This window comes from Emydura macquarii, unplaced genomic scaffold (genome assembly GCF_026122565.2).
Source record: "Emydura macquarii macquarii isolate MOO-44397 ecotype Brisbane River unplaced genomic scaffold, CSIRO-AGI_Emac_v2 contig_762, whole genome shotgun sequence".
Classification (NCBI taxonomy): Eukaryota; Metazoa; Chordata; order Testudines; family Chelidae; genus Emydura; species Emydura macquarii.
Genome location: NW_027130899.1, coordinates 153762 through 181103, shown reverse-complemented (window position 1 = coordinate 181103; position 27342 = coordinate 153762). Strand labels below are relative to the sequence as shown.

Sequence of the window (27342 nt, the reverse complement as noted above, 5' to 3'; positions counted from 1 at the left end):
TTCTTTCTTCTAGTAAACTAATGACAGCAGACTTTCAACTTCTATCTATCTGTCTGTCTATCTGTCTACGGTTTTGACATTTTTCAATCTATCTAGATGTCTCTGCATGACTTTCATGTACTATCTATATTGAGGTTATATCTAAAGACATGGTATAATTGTTACAAATTATTTATACTGGTTTGTTTTTGCTTGTCTGATGTTACTTAAATATGGTGGAGCTCTATTATTTTGAAATTATTTTTAAATAGTTAATTCATCTTCAAACAGAGAGAGCCAAATTGTGCACTATTGGAAATCTGCACAACTACTTATTCAGACCCATTTTTAATAAAATAAATGATAGATAGATAGACAGAGAGAGAGAGAGATAGATCAGAGGAGAAGACAGGAGTCAATTTGTACTGACTGGGATTTCTTGTCAATGGGATTTGGTGCCTTACTCCTTAGACTCCCTCAAGAATTCTAACTTCTATCTCTAGCTTTAATAAGTGATTTATTTAGAATAAATATTGTTATACACCCTTCTCAATTACATGGGGCCTGCTTTTCACTCTTAATCATCCAGGTGTAAATCATTAATTACTCCACACCGAAGTGGACAGAGGTCACTGGTTGAAAACAGACAGTGACGGAAAAAAAGGAGAAAAGATTTTACCATAAAGATAATTAACCATACGAACAATTTAACAAGGGTCAGGGTGGATTCTCCATCGCTGATAAATTTTAAATCAAGATCTTTTTCCCCCTAAAAGTTTTGCTATAGGAATTATTTTGGGGGAGTTCTATCACTTCACCTTTGTTATCCAGGAGGTCAGACTATATGACCACAGAACTCCCTGTTGGATTTGGAATCTATTAGATGCTACTTTACACCTGCTCTAGTCCCTTCGTTGTGATGTGGCTACGTTTAAAATTTGCAGTGTAATGTGCCTTATTCTCGTCTCCCCTCTGCTGATTTCAAACTAGTGCAACTCCATTCATTTCACTGGAGTTACTTTTAACTTACACTCAGTCCTTCAGAGTCACTGAGTCAGATGCCCAGCAGGTCTGAATTGGTGTATCTAAATTGAAATCAGTTAGCCAGATGCCCAGCTGGTGTAAACAGACATTGCTTCATTGGAGTCCATGGACTAGATCCGCAGCTAGTGCAGATCAATATCTTTCCATGGCCTTCTGGGCCACTGACTTGGAGCTACACTTAGGCTATGTCTACACTGATGGCGGCAAAGTCATTATCTGGATTGACTGAGCGGTCAGTGAAGACCCGCTCTGTCAATCCAGAAGTCGACGGACTAAGACCACCTTCTCAAGTGGCGTAGCATTGCATGGATGGGATCGCGGTTCCCGTCGGTGCAGTGCAGTGAAGACGGTGCGCAGAAGAGAAGCACAGCAGCCGAGGGGAGTTATGCAAGTATTTTGCGTACTTTGCGTAACTCCGGTCGACTGCCGCCGAATCTCCGAGGTAAGTGTAGACATAGCCTAAGTCGGAGTAACTGACCGAATTGATTTATGTTGACAGAAGAGGAATAGTGGAGATTCAGGAATGAAGAACCAATCCTCTGTCACAGAATTCATCTTGGTAGGTCTGTCCAGCCGCCCTGAACACCAGATGTTCCTCTTTATGGTATTCACCTTCATCTACGTGGCAGCACTAGCTGGAAACATCCTCCTCATCCTCACGGTTACTGCCAGCAGCTGCCTCTACACCCCTATGTATTTCTTGCTCATCAACTTGTCCTTGATAAACATTTTATCCATCTCAGTGTCCATCCCCAAAATGTTGCACAACCTTCTGGAGCACAAGAAGACCATTGCCTTCTTGGGTTGCATTGCACAGATCTGTCTCTTCACCTGGACTCTGGCAAGTGAAATTCTGGTCCTTGCTGCCATGGCTTTCGACCGCTATGCTGCTATCTGCCACCCTTTGCATTACACCCTCATCATGAGGAAGGGGGTTTGTGTTGGGTTAATCGCTGGCATATGGACAGTCGGGCTGGTCAATTCTGCCGTCCATACAGGACTTGTGCTCCAGCTGTCCTTCTGCGGCTCGAACGTCATCAACCATTTCTTCTGTGAATTGCCACCTGTGTTAAAACTCTCCTGTTCAGACACCAGCCTCAACGAAATCATGACTTTTCTGGCTGATACCTTCTTCGGGATGGGGGGCTGTGCAATCACTGTAATGTCCTATTACTTCATCCTAAGAACTATCCTGAAAATCCACTCCACAGAAGGCAAGAAGAAAGCCTTCTCCACCTGCTCCTCCCACCTCATAGTGGTCAGTTTGTACTTCTCCACAGTCATTTACACTTACCTCCAACCCTCCTCTGCCTACTCTCTGGACAGAGAGAAAGTGACCACTGTCCTATATTCGGTTATAACTCCATTCCTCAACCCTATCATATACTCTCTAAGAAACAAGGAGGTCAAAGAGGCCCTCAGGAAACTGATAAGTAGACTTGGGATTTTTCAAAGACAATAACATCTATCCATCTATCTAGTTATCTGTCTGAGAGACAAGGTGGGTGAGGTAAACTCTTTTATTGGACCAACTTCTGCTGGTGAGAGATACAAGCTTCTAAGCTCTATAGAGATCATCTCCAGCTCCGTGTAGCTCAAAAGCTTGTCCTTCTCACTAACAGAAATTGGTCTTCACCCACTTTGTCTCTCATCTACAACAACATTGAACATCTATCTATCTATCTATCTATCCATCTATCAATTTTTCCATCTGTCCCAATACACTCCCACTATCTATCTATCTATCTATCTATCTATCTGATGAGAGTGTCTTGTTAAGTAAGTCTAGGGTCTAGAAAGTGGGTTGTGACTTTATTTTATATGTAACTGTGTGTTTCCAATATTTCTGCTTGGTGTCACATCTCTATGCTTTGGTAAATAAATGTTTATTTGTGTTCACTATCAACACATCTCAGCTCTGTGTTTTCATCAGAGGGATTGAGATAAGGTGTAACGAGGAAGCTGCAGTGTTTTCATTTGGAAGCAAGGAACCCATGAATATGGCACAAGCACAGTGCACCAGTGGCTGGGAGATGCTTGGAAGGTTTTTATAGCTGGCCTGCAGAGGACAGCAGAGCCTGGGTAGGCTGAGAGAGGAGTGGCTTGTGTTGCCCGTGGTTGGTGGAGTCAGGGAGCTGACCCCCAGCTGGCAGAGACACGCTCAGGGCAGGTGGCAGAGAAGTGCTCCATTGCCCTGGGTACCCCGGGAAGCATTAAAGTCTCCTGAGAACTGTCAAGTTTTAGTCTAAGTAAAGTCTCAGCACAGGGACACTTGGGTGACGTTGAATGGCCTGTGTTAAAGAGGAGCTCAGACTAGATGATCTAACAGTCCCTTCTGGCCTTGGAATCTAGGAATCCATGACTTTTCCCATTTACATCAGCTGAGTAGATCACTGACTCCAGTGGATCTATGGTTCATTTACACCAGCTGGGGATTTGACCCATTCACTCCAATGTAGCTACAGCTAATTTACACCAGCTGGGACTCTGGATCATTTACTCCAATGTCGCTATGCCTGGTTGATATTAGCTGGTGTTTGGCCCATTGGCTCCAATGTAGCTACAGCTGATTTACACCAGCTGGGGATATGACCCCACTGACTGCACTGGCGCGAAGGCTGATTTGTGCCAGCCAGGGATCTTGCCCACTGGAACGAAGGTTGGGATTTTCCAATCCCGATGAGGGGATTTGGTGAAATTTATGAATGAAGGATCGCCTTTCACAGCAGCTGCCATAACTGGCGTGACCCCTTTCCCTTTACACATGAGGCACCTACTTGACATGGGAACAAACCCTCCCTTTCCTTTGTCTCACTTTAATCCATGCCTCCAACTTTCTTTCCTAATCAGTCCCAGTGGGCCTGCCGCCGAGACCTGCATTTCCCAACAACGTTTCCATTCTAATGGCCTGTCATGGGACCTATTCATACGACGAGTAACTTTGTTTCCGCTGCTGACCCTTAATATCTCGAGAAGTGTGTCAGATCTCCAGACAGTGCCCAGGTCTCAGTGGAACGGAACGTTTCTCAGAGTGCTGATTAAGACACAAGAAGTTATAACAACCTGTGTGTCCTCCTGTAAATCCCTATAGAGCCATGGGTGCTGCACGGCCAGTCAAAGAGATTTCTTTTTAGTGTTGCTAACGGAGATTATTTTAATGAGGACATAATGAAGTAGGGCTTTTAACTGATTATTACAGTCACAGACCTCCGCCACTGCAACTGGAGACCATTGATCCTTGTTCTGTCCTCTGCCAGTTTTGTGTCCAGTTTTAGGCCCCCCACCACAGGAAGGATGGATGAAAATTGGAGAGAGTCCATCAGAGGGCAACGAAAATAATTTGGGGGCTGGAGCACATGACTTATGAGGAGAGGCTGAGGGAACTGGGCTTGTTTAGTCTGCAGAAGAGAAGAATGAAGGGGGATTTGATAGGAGCCTTTAGCTACCTGAAGGGGGTTCCAGGGAGGATGGAGCTAGGCTGTTCTCAATGGTGGCAGATGACAGAACAAGGAGCAATGGTCTCAAGTTGCAGTGGGGGAGGTCTAGATTGGATATTAGGAAAAAGATTTTCCCTAGGAGGGTGGTGAAGCACTGGAACGGGTTACCTAGGGAGGTGGTGGATTCTCCATGTTTAGATGTTTTTAAGGCCTCGCTTGACAAAAGGCCCTGGTTGGGATGATTTAGTTGGGGTTGGTCCTGCTTTGAGCAGGGGATTGGACTAGCTGACCTCCTGACGTCCCTTCCAACCCTCATCTTCTCTGATTCTATGAAAATCTCAGCTGTAATATTTAAACCATCGATGCACTCAGGGAACCTCTTCCACTTTCTGGCTTGCTGGCATCAGTTTGTGTTCTGATACAGATAGATCTTTGAGACAAGGAGCAGGGACTCCTTAGTTGATGCCTACAGACATGGTGGGACACAAGGAGGCCTAGCTTAGGGCTGCATTTGCTTTTTGCAGTTATCTGACAATTTTAGAAGGAGATCATTAGAGCGGGGGCCGAATTGAATTCAAGTGGGCTTTAGGGTGAAAAGTTTCAGAAGCGTGCAAGTGACGTAAGAGCTCAGGTACTGCTGAAAGTTGATGAGACTCTTAAATCACTTATGGCCAGATTATTTAACCTATTTAGGCGCACAGGGACAGATTTGTAAAGGTATTTAGGCATCCTGTGGGATTTTGAAAAAGCATCTGGACTCCCAAAACTCGTTTATTTCAATGGGAGTTGGTCACCGAGGTGCATTTGAGAATCCAGCCAAGTGCTTTAAAGAGGGAATTGAAGCTGGGTCTCCTCCCCATCCCAGCTGAGTGTGCTCAGCACTGAGCGTAAGGCACATGCCACCATCTCTGGTTGCTGTTTTTCTGAATGGGACTCAGTGTGGTAGGCAGCCTCTAAACACAAGTACCTTATCAGGCCCCACTTGCAGGATAGGTGATTGAATGCCAATCTTCGCTGGTTTTTGCGTCACTCTAGGTCTTAGGTGTCCACAGTGCATGTGCCCACAGGCGGAAAAGTAGGCATGAAGGAAACTGTGGCCTGGAAAACTCAGGCACAATGTGAATTTGGACTCCTACAGGGCTTGGCAGGAGTTTTGTGGATAACAGTTTTGGAGTCTAAAACTGGGACATAGGTGCCTAAAACCAGATTTACCACCTAAGTCTGAAGTTCAGGGACCAAAGTACCTTTGTGAATCCCACCCTACAGGCATTCATTTCTCTGAGTAGAAAAATAAAATATTTCCAAACTTCATATACATTACAGATTTTTGGAAAATAAAATTAAGAAATTACATAAAAGGGAAAGAAAGAAAGAAAGAAAGAAAGAAAGAGTAGTTAATTCATTTTTCACTCCATCGAGTTTATTTGAGAAGATTTTGAATGAGTTGTCTCCCTCTAACTCTTTTGCCTTCACATATAATGAGTTTTATAAAAAGCTTTTTATATGTTATGTAGACTTGAACACAGATGTGTTGCCGTTACTTAGACCCTGTCTACACTTACCTCCGATATTCGGTGACAGTCAATGGGAGTTACACAAAGTACGCAAAAAATTTGCGTAACTCCAGTCCACGTCTGCGCTTCTGTTCTGCTTGCCATCTTTACTGCACTGCGCTGACAGGAACTACGTTCCCATGGGCGCAGCGCTACGCCACTTACGAAGGTGGTCTTAGTACGCCGATTTCTGGATTGATTGAGAGGGTCTTCACTGACCGCTCAGTCAATCCAGAGAAATCGATCTGACAGTGGCCACTTTGCTGCCGTCAGGGTAGCTGTAGCCTTTGAATCAAAGAAAACTTTGAGTATTAAATAGCTGTGACTGTAATCCCGTTGGGAACTATGACCTAATTTAAAGTAATCAGTGGGGATGATTCTCCTCTCACTCTCCCTGGGGTAAATCGAGGGTAACTCCATTGTAGAAAATGGAGCTGACTGTTTGCTCCTAACCCATTTAGTGTTTTCTACCAATGTTTAAGGCCACTATCAAACCCCCCTCACTCTTCTCTTCTGCAGACTAAACAAGCCTAGCTCCCTCATCCTCTCCTCATAAGTCATGTGCTCCAGCCCCCTAATCATTTCATTGCTCTCCGCTGGACTCTCTCCAATTTGTCTACATCCTTCCTGGAGTGGGGGAGCCAAACCCACATGCCATCTGCTAAATGCTTGCTGAAGTAGATTCTGTCTTGAGCTGGTGCATTGCTATTTACAGAATAGAGGGAAGATATTATGTTCGAATTGTGCATGTCATCTTGTTTTCCTTGGTGACCTTTGGTCAGTGTTGACTTCTCTGTTGCCACTATAACTGTTTGAAAATGAATGCACATGCCTGCAGATAATGGGAGAGTGCATCCACTGAAAAAAAAGAGAAAGACAGACAGACAACAAATAGCGAGATGCTTTTATTTGTTTTTTGTTTCATTATAAGGGAAATATGGGTCAAAATATTGAAATGCTACATAGAGAATCACCATGGACAGGTCAATGATCAGGGGTATGAACATACTGACGGCAGCAAATTTGCCACCTTTAGATTGATCTTGCCGGGTTGATTGAGCAGCAGTGAAGACCTGCTCAATCGATCTGGAAGTGGATTTAATTAAACCACCTCCTCAAAAGGCATAGCGCTGCATTGCAGGGAACACATTTCCCATTGGTGCAGCGCAGTGGATATGGCACACTAAAGGGAAGGTAGGAAGTCAACAGCAGTTACACAAGCTACTCTGCGTAGCTTGCATAACTCCCGTCGAATGATGCCAAATTTCCTGGTAAGTGTGTACTAAGCCCAGGTCTTTTCACTGAGTTATATAGTTTACCTTCTTCAGCCCAGGAATAGATCTTGTCTGTTGCAATCTTGGTCAGATTTATCTACTTCATTTCAGATTCTCATAGACTTTAAGGTTAAAAGGGATCATTATGATCTGTGGCCAATGGCCGGCTCCCCTCTAGTGGATCTCGTGCTTTGCTCCTGTTGGGGGCCAGGAAAGTGCCCATCACCCCATCTTCCCCATCTTGGGGAAGGGAGGTAGGGACCCGGGCCCACCCGCTCCTCCAGGTCCCAGCCCAGGGGCCCTATGAACCACAGCGGTATACTCCTGGCTCTTTATTGTTTGAGCTGCAGCCTCTTCCCCTGGGCTACTTTCCCCCCTCAGTCCTTCTGGCCTCTCAGGCCCTATGTTCTTGCTGCCCCTTGCTGGGCTCAGTACCTCCTTTCGGGGTTCCTCCACTACTTCAGTCTGCTGCCTAGCACAGCACAGCACAGCACAGCACAGCACAGCACAGCACAGCACAGCACAGCACAGCACAGCACAGCACAGCACAGCACAGCACAGCACAGCACAGCACAGCACAGCACAGCACAGCACAGCACAGCACAGCACAGCACAGCACAGCACAGCACAGCACAGCACAGCACAGCACAGCACAGCACAGCACAGCACCTCTGCTCCCTCCAACTTGTGCACTGTGTGTTTGGGGCGGAGCCCTTTTATGGAGCACCTGGCTGATCCCTAATTGGCCTCAGCTGGCTCCTAACTGCCCCCTCATGACTCCAATTAGGCTGCAGGGAATAAAGCCCTGATCATCCTGGGGCTGATATACCTCCCTTCAAGACTCTCCTGCTGCCCTTGATATATCACAGATCATTTAGTCTGACCTTCTGCATAACACAGGCTACAGAACTTCACCCAATCACTCCAGCAATAGACCCCTGACCTATGACTGAGTTATTGAAGTCCTCAAATCATGGTTGAAAGACTTCAAGGTTTAGAGAATCCACCAGCAAGTGACGCATGCTCCATGCTTCAAAGGAAGGTGAAAATCCCCCAGGGCCTCTGCCAATTTGCCCTGGGGGAAATTTCCTTTCCAACCCCAAATATAGTGATCAGATGTGGGCAGGACTCACCAGCTAGACACCCAAGAAAGAATTCTCTGTAGTAACCCACCAAATCAGAACCCACCAAATCTAACATCCCATCACAGGCCATTGGGCATATTTACTACTAGTAGTCAAAGATAAGTCAATTGCCAAATCAGGCTGTCCCATCATACCATCCCCTCCATAAACTTATCAAGCTCAATCTTGAAGCCAGCTAGGTTTTTTGTCCCTTCTGCGTCCCTTGTAAAGCTCTTCCAGAACTTCATTCCTCTGATGGTTAGAAACCTTTGTCTAATTTCTCCACCTGGTTTGGCTCATTATTTAGACTCTTCCACACCCCAGAGACTCCCACTGCCCTCATAAATCACCCCACACACCCCACAGGTGAGCAGAGAAGCAAGCAGCTGCCCTAAAGGCAATGAAGCTGTCCAGGAACTCAGTACATTCTGACATTCTCCGATGATAGTGCCGGATGGTTTGAGTGCTGGTCAACCTGGATGCATCCCAGTCAGACTATTTATAACATATGGATTAATCCTTATTTAATGAAGCCCAGCTGACATTTTGTGATCACTGTGGACCAGCCATCAGTTGGTTTAACCAGCATAGCTCCTTTGACTTTTACAGAGACCAATCACTTTACACCTGCAGAGAATTTGGCCCCATAAATTTACTGAGAGCTTTTCTCAGGGCCTCCTTGATCTCTTTGTTTCTCAGGCTGTAGATAAGGGGATTGGCCAGGGGAGTCAGGATGGTGTAGAAGACAGAGAGCACTTTGTTCAGCTCTCTAAGCATCCTGTTTTTGGGCATCACATAGACAATAATTATAGTCCCATAAAACATGGTAACCATGGCGAGGTGTGAGGAGCAGGTGGAAAAGGCTTTTTGTCTCCCCTTGGTGGAAGGGATTCTCAGAATGGTGACTATGATGCAAACATAGGACATCAGGGTTAACAGAAATGGTGTCAAGGTTTCGATGGAAGAAAGTATAAGGGTCACTAGTGTGGTCAGGCGGGTGTCACGGCAGGAGAGTTGAATCACTGGGCTGAAGTCACAAAAGAAATGGTCAATTTCATAAGAGCCACAGAAAGTTAATTGTGACACCCAAAATGTCATTATTGTGCTGCCCATAAATCCACTGCTCCAAGACCCAGCCGCCAGCCAGAGACAGTTCCTACTATTCATGCGGAAGTCATAGTGCAGTGACTTTCATATCGCTAGATACCAATCATAAGACATCACTGCTAGGAGGTAACATTCTGTAGCTGCCAGGAAACCAGAACGATAAAGGTGCGTGATGCAGCCATTCACAGAAACGGTTCTGTCCCCAGTCAGGAGAATGGCCAGCAGCCTGGGCATAATGGTGGAGGAGTAGCAGGTCTCCAGGCAGGACAAGTTCCCCAGGAAGAAGTACATGGGGGTGTGAAGATGTTGATCAGCCACAACTATCACAATGATGAGGGTGTTCCCGGCCATGGTCACAAGGTAGATCACTAGAAAAAGCAGAAGAGGAGAACGTGCAGTTCAGAGAGATTCCCAAATCCCAGGAAGATGAATTTGCTGACGGATGTCCGATTTCCCCATTCCTTTCCTCCATTCCATGAACAACCTCAATAGATAAAAGTAATAACAATACACAAATAAACCAGAATACCTAGAATCAATATTCAACCCGTTAACCTTCAAATGGTCAAGAAGCAAACTGAGTCTCCCGCCCGACTTTTCCAGGACTAAGTAACTGAGAGATTAAATACTTGGTAAGGAAATTGGATGATAACAAACTATAACGCATCAGACCATAGTTTCTTCTTGTCTTGTATGTTGTCCCTGTGAGTGGCCAGAAGCTGACGCTATAGACAAGCCTGAAGGAGACTTAAGACAACAATTATGTAATAACATACATGGGGGACATTTCCAAAGGCGTTTCAGAGAGAAAGGTGCCGTTCCCCTGCATGTGCCCCATCCACCTTGAGTTCTGGAAAGTGGTCATTCCTCCATCCCATGTTCTCATCAGGCCCCTTGTTCTCCAGAGCCCAGCAAAGAGGGTTTGTGGCTCACATGCCATGCTCCTCACTAATCCTTTTGCGAGCCCAGAGTGGGGAATAAAGAGGGTAGCACCTGGTTTTTATCGCTTTTGCCTCTGTCCCATTAGGGCTGGGGTTCCATGGACCTCCAATCCCTCCATCCTTATGTGGGAACTGCCTTTCTCCCTTTGCCGTATCCACTAGCTGGGGGAATGGGAGTACATTGTACCATGTCTCAGCTCAGCAATCTTAAGGGCAGTGATGAGCTGGATCAAGGGGAGAGCAGCGAAAGCAGAGCAGGAAATGCACAAGCAAACTGTGTGCCCAGCAGAGGGATGAGGCCGCTCTTTCCTATTCTGCGTGGATTTTCCATCAGCCATGAACGTGTCCTGAGCTGCACTGAGGTCCCTGACTCTCAGTGACTGAGAAGGGAGGATGGATATCTCCTTTTGGTAAGCAAGATTCTGGCAAGAAAAGACAAAGATCCTGAAATCCTGATTCAGGGAAAACACCCATTAGTCCTCACAGACTCATAGATTTTAAGGTCAGAAGGGACCATTATGATCATCTAGCAGGACCTCCTGCACAACGCAGGCCACAGAACCCCACCCACCCACTCCTGTAATAGACCCCCTTACCTATGATTGAGTTATTGAAGTCCTCAAATCATGGTTGAAAAACTTCAAGGTACAGAGAATCCTTCAGTAAGTGACCCTTGCCCCATGCTGCAGAGGAAGGTGAAAACCCCCCAGGGCCTCTTCCAATCTGCCCTGGGGGAAAATTCCTTCCTGACCCCAAATATGGTGATCAGCTAAACCCTGAGCATGTGAGCAAGACTCACCAGCCAGACACCCAAGAAAGAATTATCTGTAGTAATTCAGAACCACCTCATCTAACATCCCATCACAGGCTATTGGGCATATATACCGCTGGTAGTCAAAGATCAGTCAATTGCCAAATTAGTCTGTCCCATCAGACCATCCCCTCCATAAACTTATCAAGCTCAGTCTTGAAGCCAGCTAGGTTTTTTGTCCCCACTGCTCCCCTTGGAAGGCTATTCCAGAACTTCACTCCTCTGGTGATTAGAAACATGCATCTAATTTCAAGTCTAAGCTTCCTGATGGCCAGTTTATATCTATTAGTTCTTCTGTCCACAGTGGTGCTGAATTTAAATAATTCCTCTCCCTCTCTGGTATTTATCCCTCTGATGTATTTATAGAGAGCAATCATATCTCCCCTCGGCCTCCTTTTGGCTAGGCTAAACAAGCCAAGGTCTTTGAGTCTCCTAAGACAGGTTTTCCATTCCACAGATCAGCCTAGTCGCCCTTTTCTGCACCTGTTTCAGTTTGAATTAATCGTTTTTAAACATGGGAGACCAGAACTGCACACAGTTGATGATCACAGTATCTGGGTTTACTACTTCCCTTCTCATACCACTACAAGATAACCAGTGCCTGAGGGTCAAGGCCAACACCATGCTTAAAACAATTTGGATAGAAAACGTTTTCACAAAAATTAAAGATAGAGTACAATGTAATAGACTGGCCTCATTTGATTACATAAGCAACAAATATCACCCACCGCTGTCTTACAGTTCCTTCTTTCAGTGGCTAAGTGCAAGGATTCATACAAGTATACAGGACAATTGGTCTGTTTTACTCTTTCACCTTTAGAAGAGCATGTTAAGAAATACGGAAACAAAAGTCATTTTGTAGGAATGATTTATAGAGGTCTTAAAGCTTTGAATTACCCTCTCAATCTCAGTCTCAAAGAAAAAAGGGGGAAAAGAATTGAGCCTTACAATCACAAAAGATACCTGGGAGGAATCTGACTCAATGTGAAAGATACTTCAAGTTCTTTATCCTTGCAGTTCTTCTAGAACAAGAGGTAATACTGGATTCTAGAACATTTGTTCAAGGCTGGATGGCCAATACCACAGTGATCACTGGAGGTGCCACCAGCCCCATGCTCGCCTTTCACAAATCCTCTAAACCTGTCAAAAATGCACATTTTCTGGAACACCATATTCAGTGTTCTTGCAAAAAACTGTGGGTCACTATCTTTCTCTCTCCAAGCTAGTGTATTTTAGGGGTGTTGGATCAGATGGTATTACCAGTTAATATTAACATATGGATTGCAGGAATTATTTTTAGTGGCCAAAAGGGTTATTTAGAGAAAGGCTGCAATTCCTCCCTCCTACACAGACTGGCTTCTTGAACTCTCTATGATGCAATTAATGGAAAAAAAACTACTCTGTTTAGTAGAAACGCTTGGAAAAATATGAAGATGTCTGATCACACATGAAACTCTTGCATACTTTTGCAGTTTAGTATATATTGGTTTCCGATACTCATATGTTACGTTCTCACATAGTTATCTATGTGGTCGCTTTAGTAGATGATGACCCTGCATGTTCAGAGTATTTGTGTGCTTGTTTGTGTTTCTAGATTTTCCAAATAATGAACACTGAATTTTGTTCTTTATATGGTGTTTCCACCTCTTGCATGTATTTAGGTATGTTTTGTTTCATTATGTATTTATATTTTTTATGAAACAAATAAAAATAAAGCTTAAAGAGGCTCTCCCATTGACACCTTGGCTACATACTTTCCCCACAATTCCAATTTCTCATTGGAATAAGACAATGACCAGCTGACAGAGTCAGAGACTGAGGCCTGGTCTACACTTACCCCAGAATTCGGCGGCAGTTGAGGTGAGTTACGCAAACTATGCAGAGTAGCTGGTGTAACTCCCGTTGACTGCTGTACTTCCGTTCTGCGCAACACCTTCACTGCACAGCGCCGTCGGTTCCCATCGACGCAGCGCTACGCCACTTGAGGGGGTGGTTTTACTGTGTCGACTTCCGTTATCGATTGAGCGGCTCTTCACTGACCACTCAATCGATCCAGAAAGGTCAATCTGATGGTGGCGACTTTCCCACCGTCAGTGTGGACATACCATGAGATAACATAGAGAATAACAACCAATGCAACTACACCAATTTTCACCCGCTGAAAAACTGCCCAATTTACCTAAATAAACACAACTGAATGGGAGATGCAAATGTAAAAAATCCTGAGTATCTTGCGATAACTCAGGATGCTTTGATTGATAAGGACTTCGGCCACCTAGATGGGTCCTTTCTGAGCAGTGAATAGATTTATTGCCATATCAAACACCCTCCATTTCTGGAGAGCTCTCCTCAGGGCATCCTTGACCTCTTTGTTTCTCAGGCTGTATATGAGGGGATTGATTAGGGGTGTGAAGACAGTGTAAAAGACAGAAAAGACTTTGTTTGGGGCTCTCAGGGCACCGGTGTTTGGTAATATGTAGACAGTCATTAAGGTCCCATAGAAAATTGTAACCACAATAAGATGAGAGGAACAGGTGGAAAATGCTTTTTGCCTGCCAGTGGTGGAAGGGATTCTCAGGATGGTGGAGATGATATAAACATAAGATGTCAAGGTCAAAAGAAATGGGGGAACAGTATCTATGCAGGAAAATATGAGGGTCACCAGGGAAACCAAACTTGTGTCGCTGCAGGAGAGTTTAATCACTGGGGTGAGATCACAGAAAAAATGATCAATTTCATCAGGGCCGCAGAAGGCTAATTGTGACACCAAAGATATTAATATGGTAATAAGTATGAAGGAACTTATCCAAGATCCAGCTGCTAGCTGGACACAGAATGTGTGTTTCATATGGGTGACATAGTGCAGAGGTTTACATATTGCTAAGTAACGGTCATAAGACATGAGAGCTAGAAGGTAACACTCAGTGGTCAGTAGCACAGCAAAGCAGTAAAACTGTATGATGCATTGGCTAACGGAAATGCTCCTGTCCCCAGTCAGGAAACTGGCCAGCATCCTGGGCAGGATAGTTGAGGAGTAGCAGATCTCCAAGCAGGACAAGTTCCCCAGAAAGAAGTACATGGGGGTGTGAAGGTGCTGATCAGCCACAACTAACGTTACGATGAGCATGTTGGCAGCCATGGTGACTATATAGATCACGAGAAACAGCGAGAAGAGAAGAATTTGCAGTCCAGGAAGATTCCCGAATCCCAGTAGGATGAATTCTGTGACGGACGTTTGATTTTTGTCTTTCTCCATTCCCCACGTGATACAACTAGGGATTGAGAAAAAGTCATGATTAGTTAAGGAGTTTGCTGTACGATACTGTGGTTTCCCACCGTTTGATTCTTTACAGATTCAGTGTGCCGACTAAGATCAGGGTATATTCTGTCTCAACTGATGAACTGCATCTCACCCAGAGGATACACAGAGATAGGGTTAGAGATTCCCCACCATCTAAACAAAAGAGCAACAACACAGTGAATTCATCACTTTTCTACACCTCTTCTCAACTGCTTTACTTCACCCATTCATAGCTTTAGAGGAGAAAAGGGAACATAAAATCATCTAGTCTAATGTCCACTACAAAACACACAAACAATTTCTCCAGTTAGCCCTGCACTGAGCTCAGTTACTTGTATAGGGCTAAAATGTATACCCCATAAAAGCATCCATGGCCAGATATTTAAAGTTATTTAGGTGCCTAGTGGGATTTTCAAAAGCATCCAGGCAACCAAAACTCATTGCTCTAAATGTGTGTAAAGAAGCGAGGTGCTTTTGAAAATTCCACTAGGCACCTACATTCCTTTAAAAATCTGGCCCAGATTCTTTTCCTTAAACCTATACAGGGAGGCTGTCATAGAGCAGAAGAAAGAAACCAAGTCTAGAAACCAAATGACAAGCTAGTGCCCTAACCATTGGACTATTCTTCCACCTGAAAACTGAGATGGAGCATAAAGTGGTCAGAGAAAGTTTGTCCCACTGCTGCTACTACTTCTTCATCGGTAAGGATTTCCCGTCACCAGCCACTGCATTTCTAATGTCCACCCCTGTCCTGTGTAGAGCCCAGAACCTCCCAAGTAATGCAGAGGGTCATCCACTCCCTCTGAAATCCATGCAGAAGATACTCAATAGAAGATACATGACATCTCACAAGACTGGGCTGGGAAGATGCATAGGAATCTGCACTGTAGGATGATCTGGATGGGCGGCTGAGAAACTGAGGGAAAATTTACCTGAGAAAGTAATGATCTGTCCAGAAGAGGGAGGCGGGCAGACAGCAGGAGATTGAAAGACATGCAGATGGCACAATGTGTAAGGTGATAGATGTAGGGGTGTTTATGGGAATAGACAGAGGTCTAAGGAGCTAGGTGGATCGATGTGTAAGGGACTCAATAGAGAAAGAGATAGATGTCTAAGAAGAGATAGAGATGGAGGGATGTGAAAGGGGCTCAGTGGAGGGATAGATAATAAGACAGATAGACACATTGTGTAAGAAGCTTGATGGAAGGATAGGCATTAGGAGATAGAAGGATGACAGGAGGGTTTATTAGAGAGATTGATAGTTGAGTGGAGGTAGACAGATCTCCTTTGCATTTCATCAATGTCTCTAGCAATAAATCATGCTGAGGTTCTAAAGGCCTTACTCAGGCAAAGCTCCCAGTGAGTGAAGACACTGCCCAAGAGGAGGGTCTTCCAGTTTAAGGGCTGAGTCAGAATAACGGGTTCAGGATTTGCCCTGAGACTGGTAGCACTCACCTTTAATTGTCAGCGTGAAGCAGGCACGGCTCCATCAACGGTGCAGGGATTTCGTCTCACAGTCAGTCTTGTCCTCTCAATTCCTGGGAAGATGTCAGCACGTTGCTGTGTCGATGGGTCTCTCTCCTGCTGTCCAGGATGACTTAATGTCTCCGCCTCTGATTTCTTGCATCCTTTTTGGGGAAGGCAGCCTCACAGCCAATTCTACAGTTGAGATCTCCCTTGAGCCTCTTGTAGGCAATCACTTAAAATTACCTGCATAGGGAAATTACCACTGTTTATTAAAATAGTGTCACACCAAAGCTGACGTCCCATAGGGAAGAATTTATTAAAGAGGGAACTCTATATCCTAGTAAAGAGGATAGGAAAAGTAGAGGTATGAGCTAGGGAAGAACTGTAAAAGGTAATGGAGATCCATTTCAAAATTACACTTGAAGGTGATCAGCTGAATATTGACAAAATGTACCAGTGCTTATACACAAAAGCTCAGAGTCTAAATACTGAGATTGATGAAAAAGAGTGCCTGAGATTAAATGAGGATGTTGATATAACAGGCATCATGTTATTGGTTGAAATCTGGAGAACTGAGGCTAATCAATGAGACACATTCATGCCACAGTATAGAATATACAGGGCTGACCGAGTAGGTTGCACTGGTGGGGGAGTGGCTTCATATGTTTTAAAAAGCATAGAGTTGAATAAGGTAAATATCTTAAATGGATCAAACTGTACCACAGACCCTCTATGAATAGAAATTCCATCCTTCGATGATAAGGGCATAGCAGAGGGAATATACTACTGACCACATGCCCAGGATGGCCACACTGATTGTGAAATGGGAAGGAAGGTTCGAGAGGCTGCAAAATAATAAAATGCAAGTGTCCTTCATGCAGAGTAGAGACCATTTAAAAACTTCACAATCAAGGGTCAGACTCAATGTGTATACCAAATCAAAAAGGAAAAGAAATGGAGCAAAAGAATGCCACCCTGGCTATACAGACAAGTATTGGAAGTCATTAGAGGGAAAAAGGCATCCTTTAAAATTTGGAAGTCCAGTCCTAGTAAGAATAGAAGGGCATAGCACAAACAGTGGCAGGTTCAGTGTAAATGAACCATAAGAGAGGACATTACAGAATTTGAGAAGCAACTTACTGAAGATCGAATAAACAAAGAATATATCTATTTTGAAGTAGGTTGGAAGCAGGAAGCCTACCAAATGAGCAGTGGGGACTCTAGGTGACCAAGAAGTTAAAGGAAGAGAAGGCCACTGCAGAGAAGTTAAATGAATTATGAGAAGGCCAAATGAAATATGGAAACAAAAGTCACTTTGTAGGAATGACTTATCGGGGTATTAATGTTTTGGATTGCCCTCTCAAACTCAGTCTCAAAAAAAGAGTTGGGAAAGGAATTTAGCTTTACAATCACAAAAAATACCTAAGAGGTATCTGACTCAATGTGAAAGATATTTCAAGTTCTTTATCCTTGAAATTCTTCTGGAACAGGATATTAAAGATGTGCTACTGGACTCTAGAATGTTGGTTCAAGGCTGGGTGACCAATACACAGCGATCGTTGGAGGTCCACCAGCATCATGCCCACCTTTCACATATGCTCTATATCTGTCAAAAATACATATTTTCTGGAATACCATATTCAGTGTTCCTGCAAAAGACTGTGGGTCTATATCTGGCTTAGTGAAGTCCCTGGGAATGCATTAATGGAAAAGAAATGACTTTGTCTAATAGAAACACTTGGACAAAATATGAAGATGTCTGATTACACATGAAACTCTTGCATACTTTTGCAGTTTAGTATATACTGGTCTCAGACAGTCATAGCTTATGTTCTGACATATTTATCTGGTTAGTCATTTTAATAGACGATGCTTGGATGATCTCTGAGGGTTCAGGATATTGGTTGGTTGGTTGGCTGGTTTGTTCCAGGTTTTCAAAACAATGAACATTGCATTTTGTTATTTATATGCTATTTCCATCTCATTTATGGATTTCTGTATGTTTCGTTTCATTATGTGTTTATATTTTAAATAAAACTAATAAAAACAAGGTTAAAAAAAGGCTCACTCATACACACCACGACGACTCATTTTTCCCACTCTTCCTGTGTCTCATTGACGTAGGAGAACCATGGACTGCCAGGGTTAGAAAGACTGAGATAACGAATGGAATAACAACCAAGGTAACTATTGTAATTTGCACCTGCTGAGGATCTGCTGAATTTACCTAAGTAAATGCAACTGAAAACAGGGTAAAAATGTAAAAACATCCTGAGTATCTTCTTGCTATAACTCAGGGTGCTTTGACTGACAAGGACTTGGTTCACCAAGTTCCTTTATGAGCACTGATTTATTACCATATCAATGAACCATTCAGAACACCTTACATTTCTGGAGGGCTCACCTCAGGGCCATCTTGATCTCTTTGTTTGTTTACATTAGAATGGTTTCCCGACAGTAGTTACATTGGCGAGCAAAAAGCGCTGCAATTACAGTCAAAGTTCGTCCACACTTGATGCAGTAGTGCAACTTGCCACCTTTTGCCACTAGGAATTATGGGAAGGGGGAGAGGAGCGTGTAGCAGCATGGGTGCTGGCTCCACATGCCATGATGCATTGCATTTTTGTCCTATCTTTCATTGTGTTGCTGACCGCGATTCGTACCATTTTTTCAATGGTCACCCGTTTCCTGCCCGTCCACCATCACGATCTGAAAAGATGGATCCTGCACTGCTCTCCACTGCTGCTTTCAGTGTTCTGAACACATTGCGGCTGGTCACGAAGTATATCGTGAACTCCGAATCGGAAGAGCAATCCTAAGAGCCTGACGTACTGAATGACATGCAGACGAACAGCACTGCATTACTGTTTTCATTCATGGAGCATCTACATACCGTGAACTGCCACTTCTAGGCGTGTGAGACAAACACTGAGTGGTGGGATCGGCTCGTTATGCAGGTCTGGGATGACGAGCAATGGCTACAGAACTTTTGAATGCACAAAGCCACCTTCATGGAACTCTGTGTGGAGTTTGGCCCCTGCCAGGCGGCACAAAGATACCAGAATGAGATCTGCTCTCTCAGTGGAGAAGCGCGTGGCTACTGCTGTGTGGATACTGGTAACTCCAGACTGCTACCAGTCAGTTTCTAATCAGTTTGGAGTTGGCAAGTCCACCGTTGGAGTTGTATTATTGCAAGTGTGCAGGGCCATTAATCACGTTTTGCTGTGAAGGACTGTGACTCTGGGCAATGTGTGCGAAATAGTGGATGGCTTCGTGGTGATGGGATTCCCTAACTGTGGCAGGGAAATAGATGGCATTCACATCCCAATTCTGGCTATGAATCATCTCGTGATGGAATACATCAATAGGAAGGGTACTTCTCTATGGTACTGCAAGTGCTTCTGAAGCACCATGGGCGTTTCACTGACATCAGTATTGGTTGGTCAGGAAAGATGCATGACGCACGTATTGTCAGGAACACTGGCCTATAAGGGAATGTACAAGCAGGGACTTTCTTTCCAAACTAAAGGATTCCACTTGGGGATATTGAGATGCCAACAGTGATCCTGGGAGACCCAGCCTACCCAATAATGCCAAGACTCATGAAGCCTTACACAGGCAACCTGGACAGCAGCAAGGAGCACTTCAAAAACAGGCTGAGAAGGTGCTGAATGATTGTTGAATGTGCATTTTGCAAGTAAAAGGTGGGCTGGAAGTGCCTCTATGACAGGCTGGACCTAAATGAGGACAATATTCCCATGGTTATAGCCGCCTGCTCTGTGCTCCATAAAGTATGTGAAGCTAAGGGTCAAAAGTTTGCCCCTCAGTGGAACACCTTGCATCTGCATATGAACAGCTGGACATTAGGGGTATTAAAGGGGCACAGTGGGGGACCATCTGGATCAGGGAACCATTGTGGGCTCATTTGGAGAATGAGCGCCCATAAGGTTTTTTTTTAAACAGCGCTATGCCATTCTATAATTGTTATCCAGCTTGACCTGTGTGTCAGTGGCAGGTGAAAATACCATGTGCAACACAGAAATTAAAAGTGTTTATTGGTTTCAGAGCTTGCTTTTATTATTAAACACAAAACAGTTCACAAAAAAAAAGCTCCTGGAGGGGAGAAAGTAGTAGGGGCCAGTGCCAGCTATGACAGCTGCACGTAATTCCAGCAGTAGTTCTTATAGCTTTCTAAAGGGGTGGAATGTAAGGGGTAACAAGACAGTCCGGGAGTTTGGTAGGAATGAGTTGGTAGAGTGCAGGGACAGCAGTTCTGTTCCAACTGCTGGGGGGTGCATCCATGAACTGTGGGTATGTCTTCACTCATGTCAGCACTGTCAGCACGGCCGGATTGATTCTTAGGGATCGATTGAGCAGCCATGGAGACCCTCTCAATCGATCCGGAAGTCGACGCCACTAATCCACCCCCAGAAAAAGATCAATGCTGCGTCAACAGGAGGGCATTCCCCATCAGCGCAGCAGAGTGGGGATGCCGCACTATGTAGATGTTAGGAAGTAGATAGGAGATACTCAAACTACTCTATGTCGCTTGAGGTTCTTCAGTCAACAGCCACCGAATTTCACCACCAGTGTAGACCAGGTCTGTGTCTGCAATGAGACTATTGTCTTTAGCAGCTCTGTTCACGCCTCCATGGCCTTGATCATGTGTTCATGGCTGGCCACAACCCGCTCCTGATTCTCCTTCCATTCCTGTCTCTCCATCTTTTCAGATTTGGACATTGATTGTCTCCATGTCCTTTTCTCTCTTTTGGCCACCTCAGAGGACAGGAGGAGTTCCTGGAACCTCTCCTCCCTGCTTCTCTGGAGTCACTTCCTTACTAGCTGGAGGCAGTCCATTCGTGTAGGGGCCTTTAGCTGTGATGGTCACATCTGTGGAAGCACAAGACACAACAAACAGAAGTTGGGTCAAGGTTCTGGGTTCTGAGTGGGTGGGTGGTTGCTTGGGCCATTAAAGCAGGTACATAGGGGAAAAAATTCAAATTCTGCCACCATTCTCCACAGGCGAAGGCCATAGAAGCCGATATCTCACTCCTGAGAGTTAGCAAGGATGCTAGGATTCATCTCCTCCATGCAGTAACTTCAAACTGGGTCCCTATGCTGCATGCCTGTGAGCTGTTTTGGTCCCTACACAAGCGATTGCTGATTGGCGTGGGAAAGTGTCCTGCAACGTGGGAAGGAACAGAGCTGCTCTGCCAAGGAATCTGAGGCAGAGAATTGGAGAGTACCTCCAGGAATGCTTCCTAGAGCTCTCACCGGAGGATACCCGTGAAATCTCGGCGTGCATTAACATGCATCTCAGCTCCACTACCGAGATGTGCAAGGGAATGGGAAAGCACAGCTTCTCTTGTGCATTTCTATCCCTTTAACAACCTTTATGTTTTAGCCAAGCTAAGGACCCCCATGCCTCTTGTACACAAGCAACATCAGCTTCTAAACATTTACCAGAGCTCCCCTCTCCTGCACCCTGAGTGCCTGAGCTGAAGGGCTGGGGCTAGCTGCAACCTTCTGGGGTCAAGAACAGCTCCTGACTCCCAACCTCACAAGGGAACTGGTCCCAGGCTGTGGGTGATCCTCCAAGTCCACTTCCTCGTCAACACTTTCTTCACTGAAGTTGAGTCCGATGTCTGGTGTCCTGGGTCGGCGGAAGTGTCCACGGGCATCTTGGGGGTTGATGTGGGGTTGCCGTTGAGGATGGCTTCCAGCTCTTTGTAGAAGTGGCTGCTCATTGGCTCTACACCGGAGCAACTGTTTTCCTCCCTGGCCTTCTGGTAGCTTTGCCGCGGCTCCTTGATTTTCGCTCGGCACTGCAGCATGTCCCACTTAGAGCCCTTCTCTGCCATGACCCGAGAAATCCGGCCATAGGTATCAAAGTTCCTTTGGCTTGAGCAGAGCTGGGACTACACGGCAGACTCTCCCCAAATACTGATCAGGTCCAGCAGCTCCGGTGTGCTCCAAATCGGAGAATGTATGGTGTGTGGAGACATCATGGTCAGCTGGGAAGATGAAATGCGAGCTCTCTTCACATCAACCAGACAGGAAGTGGAATTTCAAAACTTCCCAGGACTTTAAAGAGGGAGGGGTAGGTGTCTGCATAGCAGTGGGGTTCAAATGGATGGCCAGAGTGATCAGGATTGGCATTGTGGAACACTCTGTCTATTAACATTCAAAAATGTCAATACGTGTCACAGTATCTGGGCACCTTCAACATAAAATCAACAGGAATAGCAAAGTCCCTTGTAGATTTAATTCAGTCTCTGGCTCTTTTCCCCTTTTTGGGGGGCAAACCCCTCTGCTTTGGATTCAAGTTTTTATTTTTGATTTTTTAGATTGTATTCAATTCCTCTTTTGAGGAGTGGGAATTTGGTATGGGCAATGGGATGGGGGGGGAATCATTTTATATTTTATAATAATATCCAGGGCAACCCCCGAAGAAATCACCATAAACACAATCAGTGTTATAATTTAAGTACGGTGGCTCCTTAAGGAATCAAAGAGAGATGGGGTCCCCATTGCACTTGGTGCTACACACAGACACGTAGGGAGAGAAAGACCCTGCTCGCAAAATTTACGAGTGAAATAGACAAAAGAGGGGTTAGGAAAAGAGAGGCCCAATGGCTTGGGGAGATCCGTACCTGAGGTTAGAATGAATAACAGAACACAGGTCTTGTGATTTCAAGTCCTGTCCCACTGTAGAAGTTATGTGGTGTCACCTAAAGTCTCCAGAGCTCAAGTATTGGAGCACTGGGCTTGTGAGCAATTTGGGATATTTTCCCAAAGAAGAATGGAGAATGCAAGGAACACAGATGACAGGCGATTCCCAATGGAATAGGCTTCTCACAAAGTCAAAAGACTTAGGAATATTATTTTAAAAAATACATGGGGAAAAAAAGAAAGAAGGAAAAAAACCAACCCATTGTTTATTGATTTAGTTGGGTCTGGTCCTGCTTTGAGCAGGGGTTGGATTAGATGACCTCCTGAGGTCCCTTCCAAACCTTATCTTCTATGATTTCTAACTTAATACATAACTGTCTTTTTATTGGGCTGGTTGCTCATTTGGGAGCTGTTTTGATTTTCTGCAGGAAAAGGTGATTTCTGAAGACATTTCACATGCTGGATGATTAGTCAGGACATACAGATCTCCTTTAAAACCAGCATTTTTCAAACTGAGGAATTCCAGGGTTTTTTTTTTTTTAAATCCTGAATATTTTTTAAAAGATTTGAAATCTTCTAATTGTGAATTAAAAGATACATGAAAGTATTCATCCTTCACCTCTTCTAAAGAGTTCCCTGTTTTTGGTTAATTTGAGACATTCAGAACATTTTTGTAAGATTGGAACAATGAATATGGTATCTAGTAAAGACAGACTAGAATGTTCAGTAAACGTTTGAAGAATTACTTTAAAAAATAGAAGAGGAAAACAACAACAAATCACCACATTTTATGACCACTTAATACTCAAAAGTCCCTGGTGAGGACATGGGGTGATTTTTTTAGTTCATTTGTTTTTATGTAGGAAAGGTGATGAAACACACAGTGTGAATAGCCTCATGCAGAGCCCATTGAGGTCAATGAGAAGCATTCCTATGATTTTATTAGACATTGGATTTGCTTCTTATATCTCTGAAAACTCTGAAAGTCAGCTGAGGCTTAATGTGAACAATCTATAAATATATAGGCAGGCAGGTTAAGAAAAAAAGGAATCAAATCCCAGGAGGGTTGGAGCCTAACTGCCAAACGCCACCTTTGAACATTTCTCATGTTCACGCGAGGGTTATACATGTTCCCCAATTCTCTGCTTTCTCCTTGTAAATGAAGAACCCTTGGCAACAAGCATTACAGAGATTTGCATATACTGGGAACAAAAATAAATAATATGTTGATTTCCCATCATATACTTGGCTGTGTTTTTCATTTCCACCGATATGGTTGGAACCCAGGATGGGTTTTTTAAAAAATATATATATTTTGGGGCAGATCATCGTCTGGTTCAAGTTGCATCTCTCCATCAAAATCAGTGGCACCTGTGACAACATACAGGATCTGTCACATTTTATCTAAATAAATACAACTGAAAGGGAGATACAACTCGAAAGCAGCCTCAGTAACCTTTTCCTATAACTCAAGATGCTTTGATTGATAGGAACTGGAACTACTAAGATGTTTCCTTTCTGATTAACTGTCAGAGTGGTTAATCACTGTAATAAATTGCCCTGGGGAGGTTGTGGAATCTCCATCACTGGAGATTTTTGAGAGCAGGTTAGAAAAACACCTGTCAGGGATGGTCTAGATATTACTTAGGCCTGCCATGAGTGCAGGGGACTGGACTAGATGACCTCTCCAGGTCCCATCCAGACCTATGATTCTAGGATTAGGGAATTGCTTTCTTCCCGTTTCAGTGAATTTCTCAGAATTTATGGGAAAACCCTACATTTGTGAAAAGCTCTCCTCAGGGCTTCCTTGGTGACTTTGTTTCTCAGGCTGTATATGAGGGGATTGATCAGGGGTGTCAAGATAGTGTAAAGGACAGAAAAAAATTTGTTAAGTACTCTGAGTGCACCGGTGTTTGGTAACATGTAGATAGCTATTAGGGTCCCATAGTAAACTGTAACCACGATAAGGTGGGAGGAACAGGTGGAAAAGGCTTTTTGCTTGCCAGTGGTGGAAGGGATTCTCAGGATGGTGGAGATGATATAAACATAAGATGCCAGGGTCAAAAGAAATGGGAGAACAATGTTGGTGGAAGAGAATAAGAGGGTCGCCAGGTTAACCACTCTGGTGTCACTGCAGGAGAGGTTAATCATTTGGGTGAGATCACAAAAGAAATGATCAATTTCATTAGGGCCACAGAAAGCTAATTGCGACACCAAACATGTTATTATAGTAAGAATGATGAATGAACTTAGCCAAGATCCAGCTGCTAACTGAATACACAGCCTGACATTCATGAGTGTCGCATAGTGCAGCGGTTTACATATCGCTAAATAGCGATCATAGGACATTGAAGCTAGCAGGTAACACTCCACAGTCAACAGGACACCAAACCAACAAAACTGCACCATGCAACCGGTAACAGAAACAGTTCTGTCCCCAGTCAGGAAACTGGCCAGCATCCTGGGCAGGATGGTGGAGGAGTAGCAGATTTCCACACAGGACAAGTTCCCCAGGAAGAAGTACATGGGGGTGTGCAGGTGCCGATCTGCCACAACTAACACAACAATGAGTGTGTTGGCAGCCATGGTGACTATGTAGATCATGAGAAACAGCAAGAAGAAAAGAATTTGCAGTCCAGGAAGATCCCCAAATCCCAGTAGGATGAATTCTGTGAGGGACGTTTGATTTTCCCATTCGCCTTTCTCCATTCTCCATGGGATGCAACTAGTGATTGAGAAAAATAATAGTCTGTTAAGGAGTCTGCTGTACGATACTGTGGTTTCCCACTGTTTGATTCCTTACAAATTCAGTGTGCCGACTAAGATCAGGGTATATATTTTGTCTCAAATGAGGAACTGCATCTCATCCAGAGGATACACAGAGGTAGGGTTAGAGATTCCCCACCATCCCAGCAAAAGAGCAACAACACAGTGAATTCATCACTTTTCTACACCTCTTCTCAACTGCTGTAATTCACCAAGGCATTGGTTTAGAGGGGAAAAGGGAACATAAAATCATCTAGTCTAACGTCCACTACAAAACACGCAAATAATTTCCCAAGTTAGTCCTGCACTGAGCTCAGTTACTTGTACAGGGCTAAAATATATATTCCAGAAAAGCATCCATGGCCAGATATTTAAAGGTATTTCAATGCCTACTGGGATTTTCAATGGCATCCAAGCAACTAAAACCCATTGCTCTAAATGTGTGTAAAGAAGCGAGGTGCTTTTGAAAATTCCACTAGGCACCTACATTCCTTTAAAAATCTGGCCCAGATTCTTTTTCTTAAACCTATACAGGGAGGTTGTCATAGAGCAGAGGAAAGAAACCAAGTCTAGAAACCAAATGACAAGCTAGTGCCCTAACCATTGGACTATTCTTCCCCTTGAAAACTGAGATGGAGCATAAAGTGGTCAGAGAAAGTTTGTCCCACTGCTGCTACTACTTCTTCATCGGTAAGGATTTCCCATCACCAGCCACTGCATTTCTAATGTCCACCCCTGTCCTGTGTAGAGCCCAGAACCTCCCAAGTAATGCAGAGGGTCATCCACTCCCTCCAAAATCCATGCAGAATATGCTCAACAGAAGATACATAAAATCTCCCAGGGCTGGGCTGGGAAGTTGCATAGGAATCTGCCCTGTAGGATGATCTGGATGGGTGGCTGAGAAACTGAGGGAAAATTTATCTGAGAAAGCATTGAGCTGTTCAGAAGAGGAAGGCGGGCAGACAGCAGGAGATTGAGAGACATGCGGATAGAGTGATAGGTGCAGGGGTGTTTACGGGAATAGACCGAGGTCTGAGGAGCTAGGTAGATAGATGTGTAAGGGCCTCAACAGAGAGAGAAACAGATGTCTAAGAGGAGAGAGAGATGGAGGTATGTGAAAGGGAGGTATGTGACAGGTATGTTTATCAGTGGAGGGATAGATAAAAAGACAAATAGACACATTGTGTAAGAAGCTGGATGGAAGGATAGACATTAGGAGATAGAAGGATGACAGGAGGGTTTATTAGAGAGATTGATAGTTGAGTGGAGGTAGACAGATCTCCTTTGCCTTTCATCAATGTCTCTAGCAATAAATCATGTGAGGTCCTAAAGGACTTACTCAGGCAAAGCTCCCAGTGAGTGAAGACGCTGCCCAAGAGGAGGGTCTTCCAGTTTAAAGACTGCGTCAGAGTAGGGGATTCAGGATTTGCCCTGAGACTGGTAGCACTCACCTTTAAATGTCAGCATGAAGCAGGCACAGCTCCATCGGCGGTGCAGGAATCTCGTCTCACAGTCAATCTCGTCCTCTCAGTCCCTGGGAAATGTCAGCACGTTGCTGTGGTGATGGGTCTCTCTCCTGCTGCCCAGCATGTCTGTCTGCATCACACAAACCCTAAACGTCTGCTCCTCTGGTTTCTTGCATCCTTTATTGGGGAAGGCAGCCTCACAGCCAACTCTACGGTTGGGATCTCCCTTGAGCCTCCTGAAGGCAAACACTTAAGATTATCTGAATAGTGAAATTACCACTGTTGTTTGTTAAAATAGTGTCACACCAAAACTGATGACAGTGGCATGGGGCAGAGACTTCCCACAGGGCTGAACTCATTAAAGAGGGAACTCCATATTCTAATAAATAGGATAGGAAAA

General features: G+C 44.4%; 4 protein-coding genes across 4 annotated transcripts; 1 reads left to right on the top strand and 3 right to left on the bottom strand.

Annotated features, from left to right (window-relative positions):
• The first annotated feature begins 1546 nt into the window (after positions 1–1546).
• On the top strand, positions 1547–2485 carry LOC137149529 (olfactory receptor 13A1-like). The gene has a single exon (XM_067543021.1). The coding sequence runs from the start codon at positions 1547–1549 to the stop codon at positions 2483–2485; it is 939 nt and encodes a 312-aa protein (XP_067399122.1).
• A 6547-nt stretch (positions 2486–9032) lies between these two features.
• Positions 9033–9869, bottom strand: LOC137149528 (olfactory receptor 11L1-like). The gene is made up of 2 exons (XM_067543020.1): positions 9619–9869; positions 9033–9438 (listed from the first exon to the last, which is right to left on the bottom strand). Exons 1-2 carry the CDS (start codon positions 9867–9869, stop codon positions 9033–9035), a joined length of 657 nt encoding a protein of 218 aa, XP_067399121.1.
• Positions 9870–13545: 3676 nt separating this feature from the next.
• LOC137149527 (olfactory receptor 6N1-like) lies at positions 13546–14526 on the bottom strand. The gene has a single exon (XM_067543019.1). It carries the CDS (start codon positions 14524–14526, stop codon positions 13546–13548), a length of 981 nt encoding a protein of 326 aa, XP_067399120.1.
• A 9945-nt stretch (positions 14527–24471) lies between these two features.
• LOC137149526 (olfactory receptor 11A1-like) lies at positions 24472–26962 on the bottom strand. Its single transcript, XM_067543018.1, has 2 exons — positions 26955–26962; positions 24472–25420 (listed from the first exon to the last, which is right to left on the bottom strand). Exons 1-2 carry the CDS (start codon positions 26960–26962, stop codon positions 24472–24474), a joined length of 957 nt encoding a protein of 318 aa, XP_067399119.1.
• Positions 26963–27342: the final 380 nt, after the last annotated feature.

What these genes read in the sequence shown, in the direction of transcription:
- LOC137149529 (XM_067543021.1), top strand. Translation starts at nt 1,547, where the DNA reads ATGAAGAACCAATCCTCTGTCACAGAATTCATCTTGGTAGGTCTGTCC.
- LOC137149528 (XM_067543020.1), bottom strand. Translation starts at nt 9,869, where the DNA reads ATGGCCGGGAACACCCTCATCATTGTGATAGTTGTGGCTGATCAACAT. An exon ending in GCAGTGATGTCTTATGATTG is followed by an intron (nt 9,439 to 9,618) that starts GTATCTAGCGAT and finishes TTGTGACTTCAG; the next exon opens with CCCAGTGATTCAACTCTCCT.
- LOC137149527 (XM_067543019.1), bottom strand. Translation starts at nt 14,526, where the DNA reads ATGGAGAAAGACAAAAATCAAACGTCCGTCACAGAATTCATCCTACTG.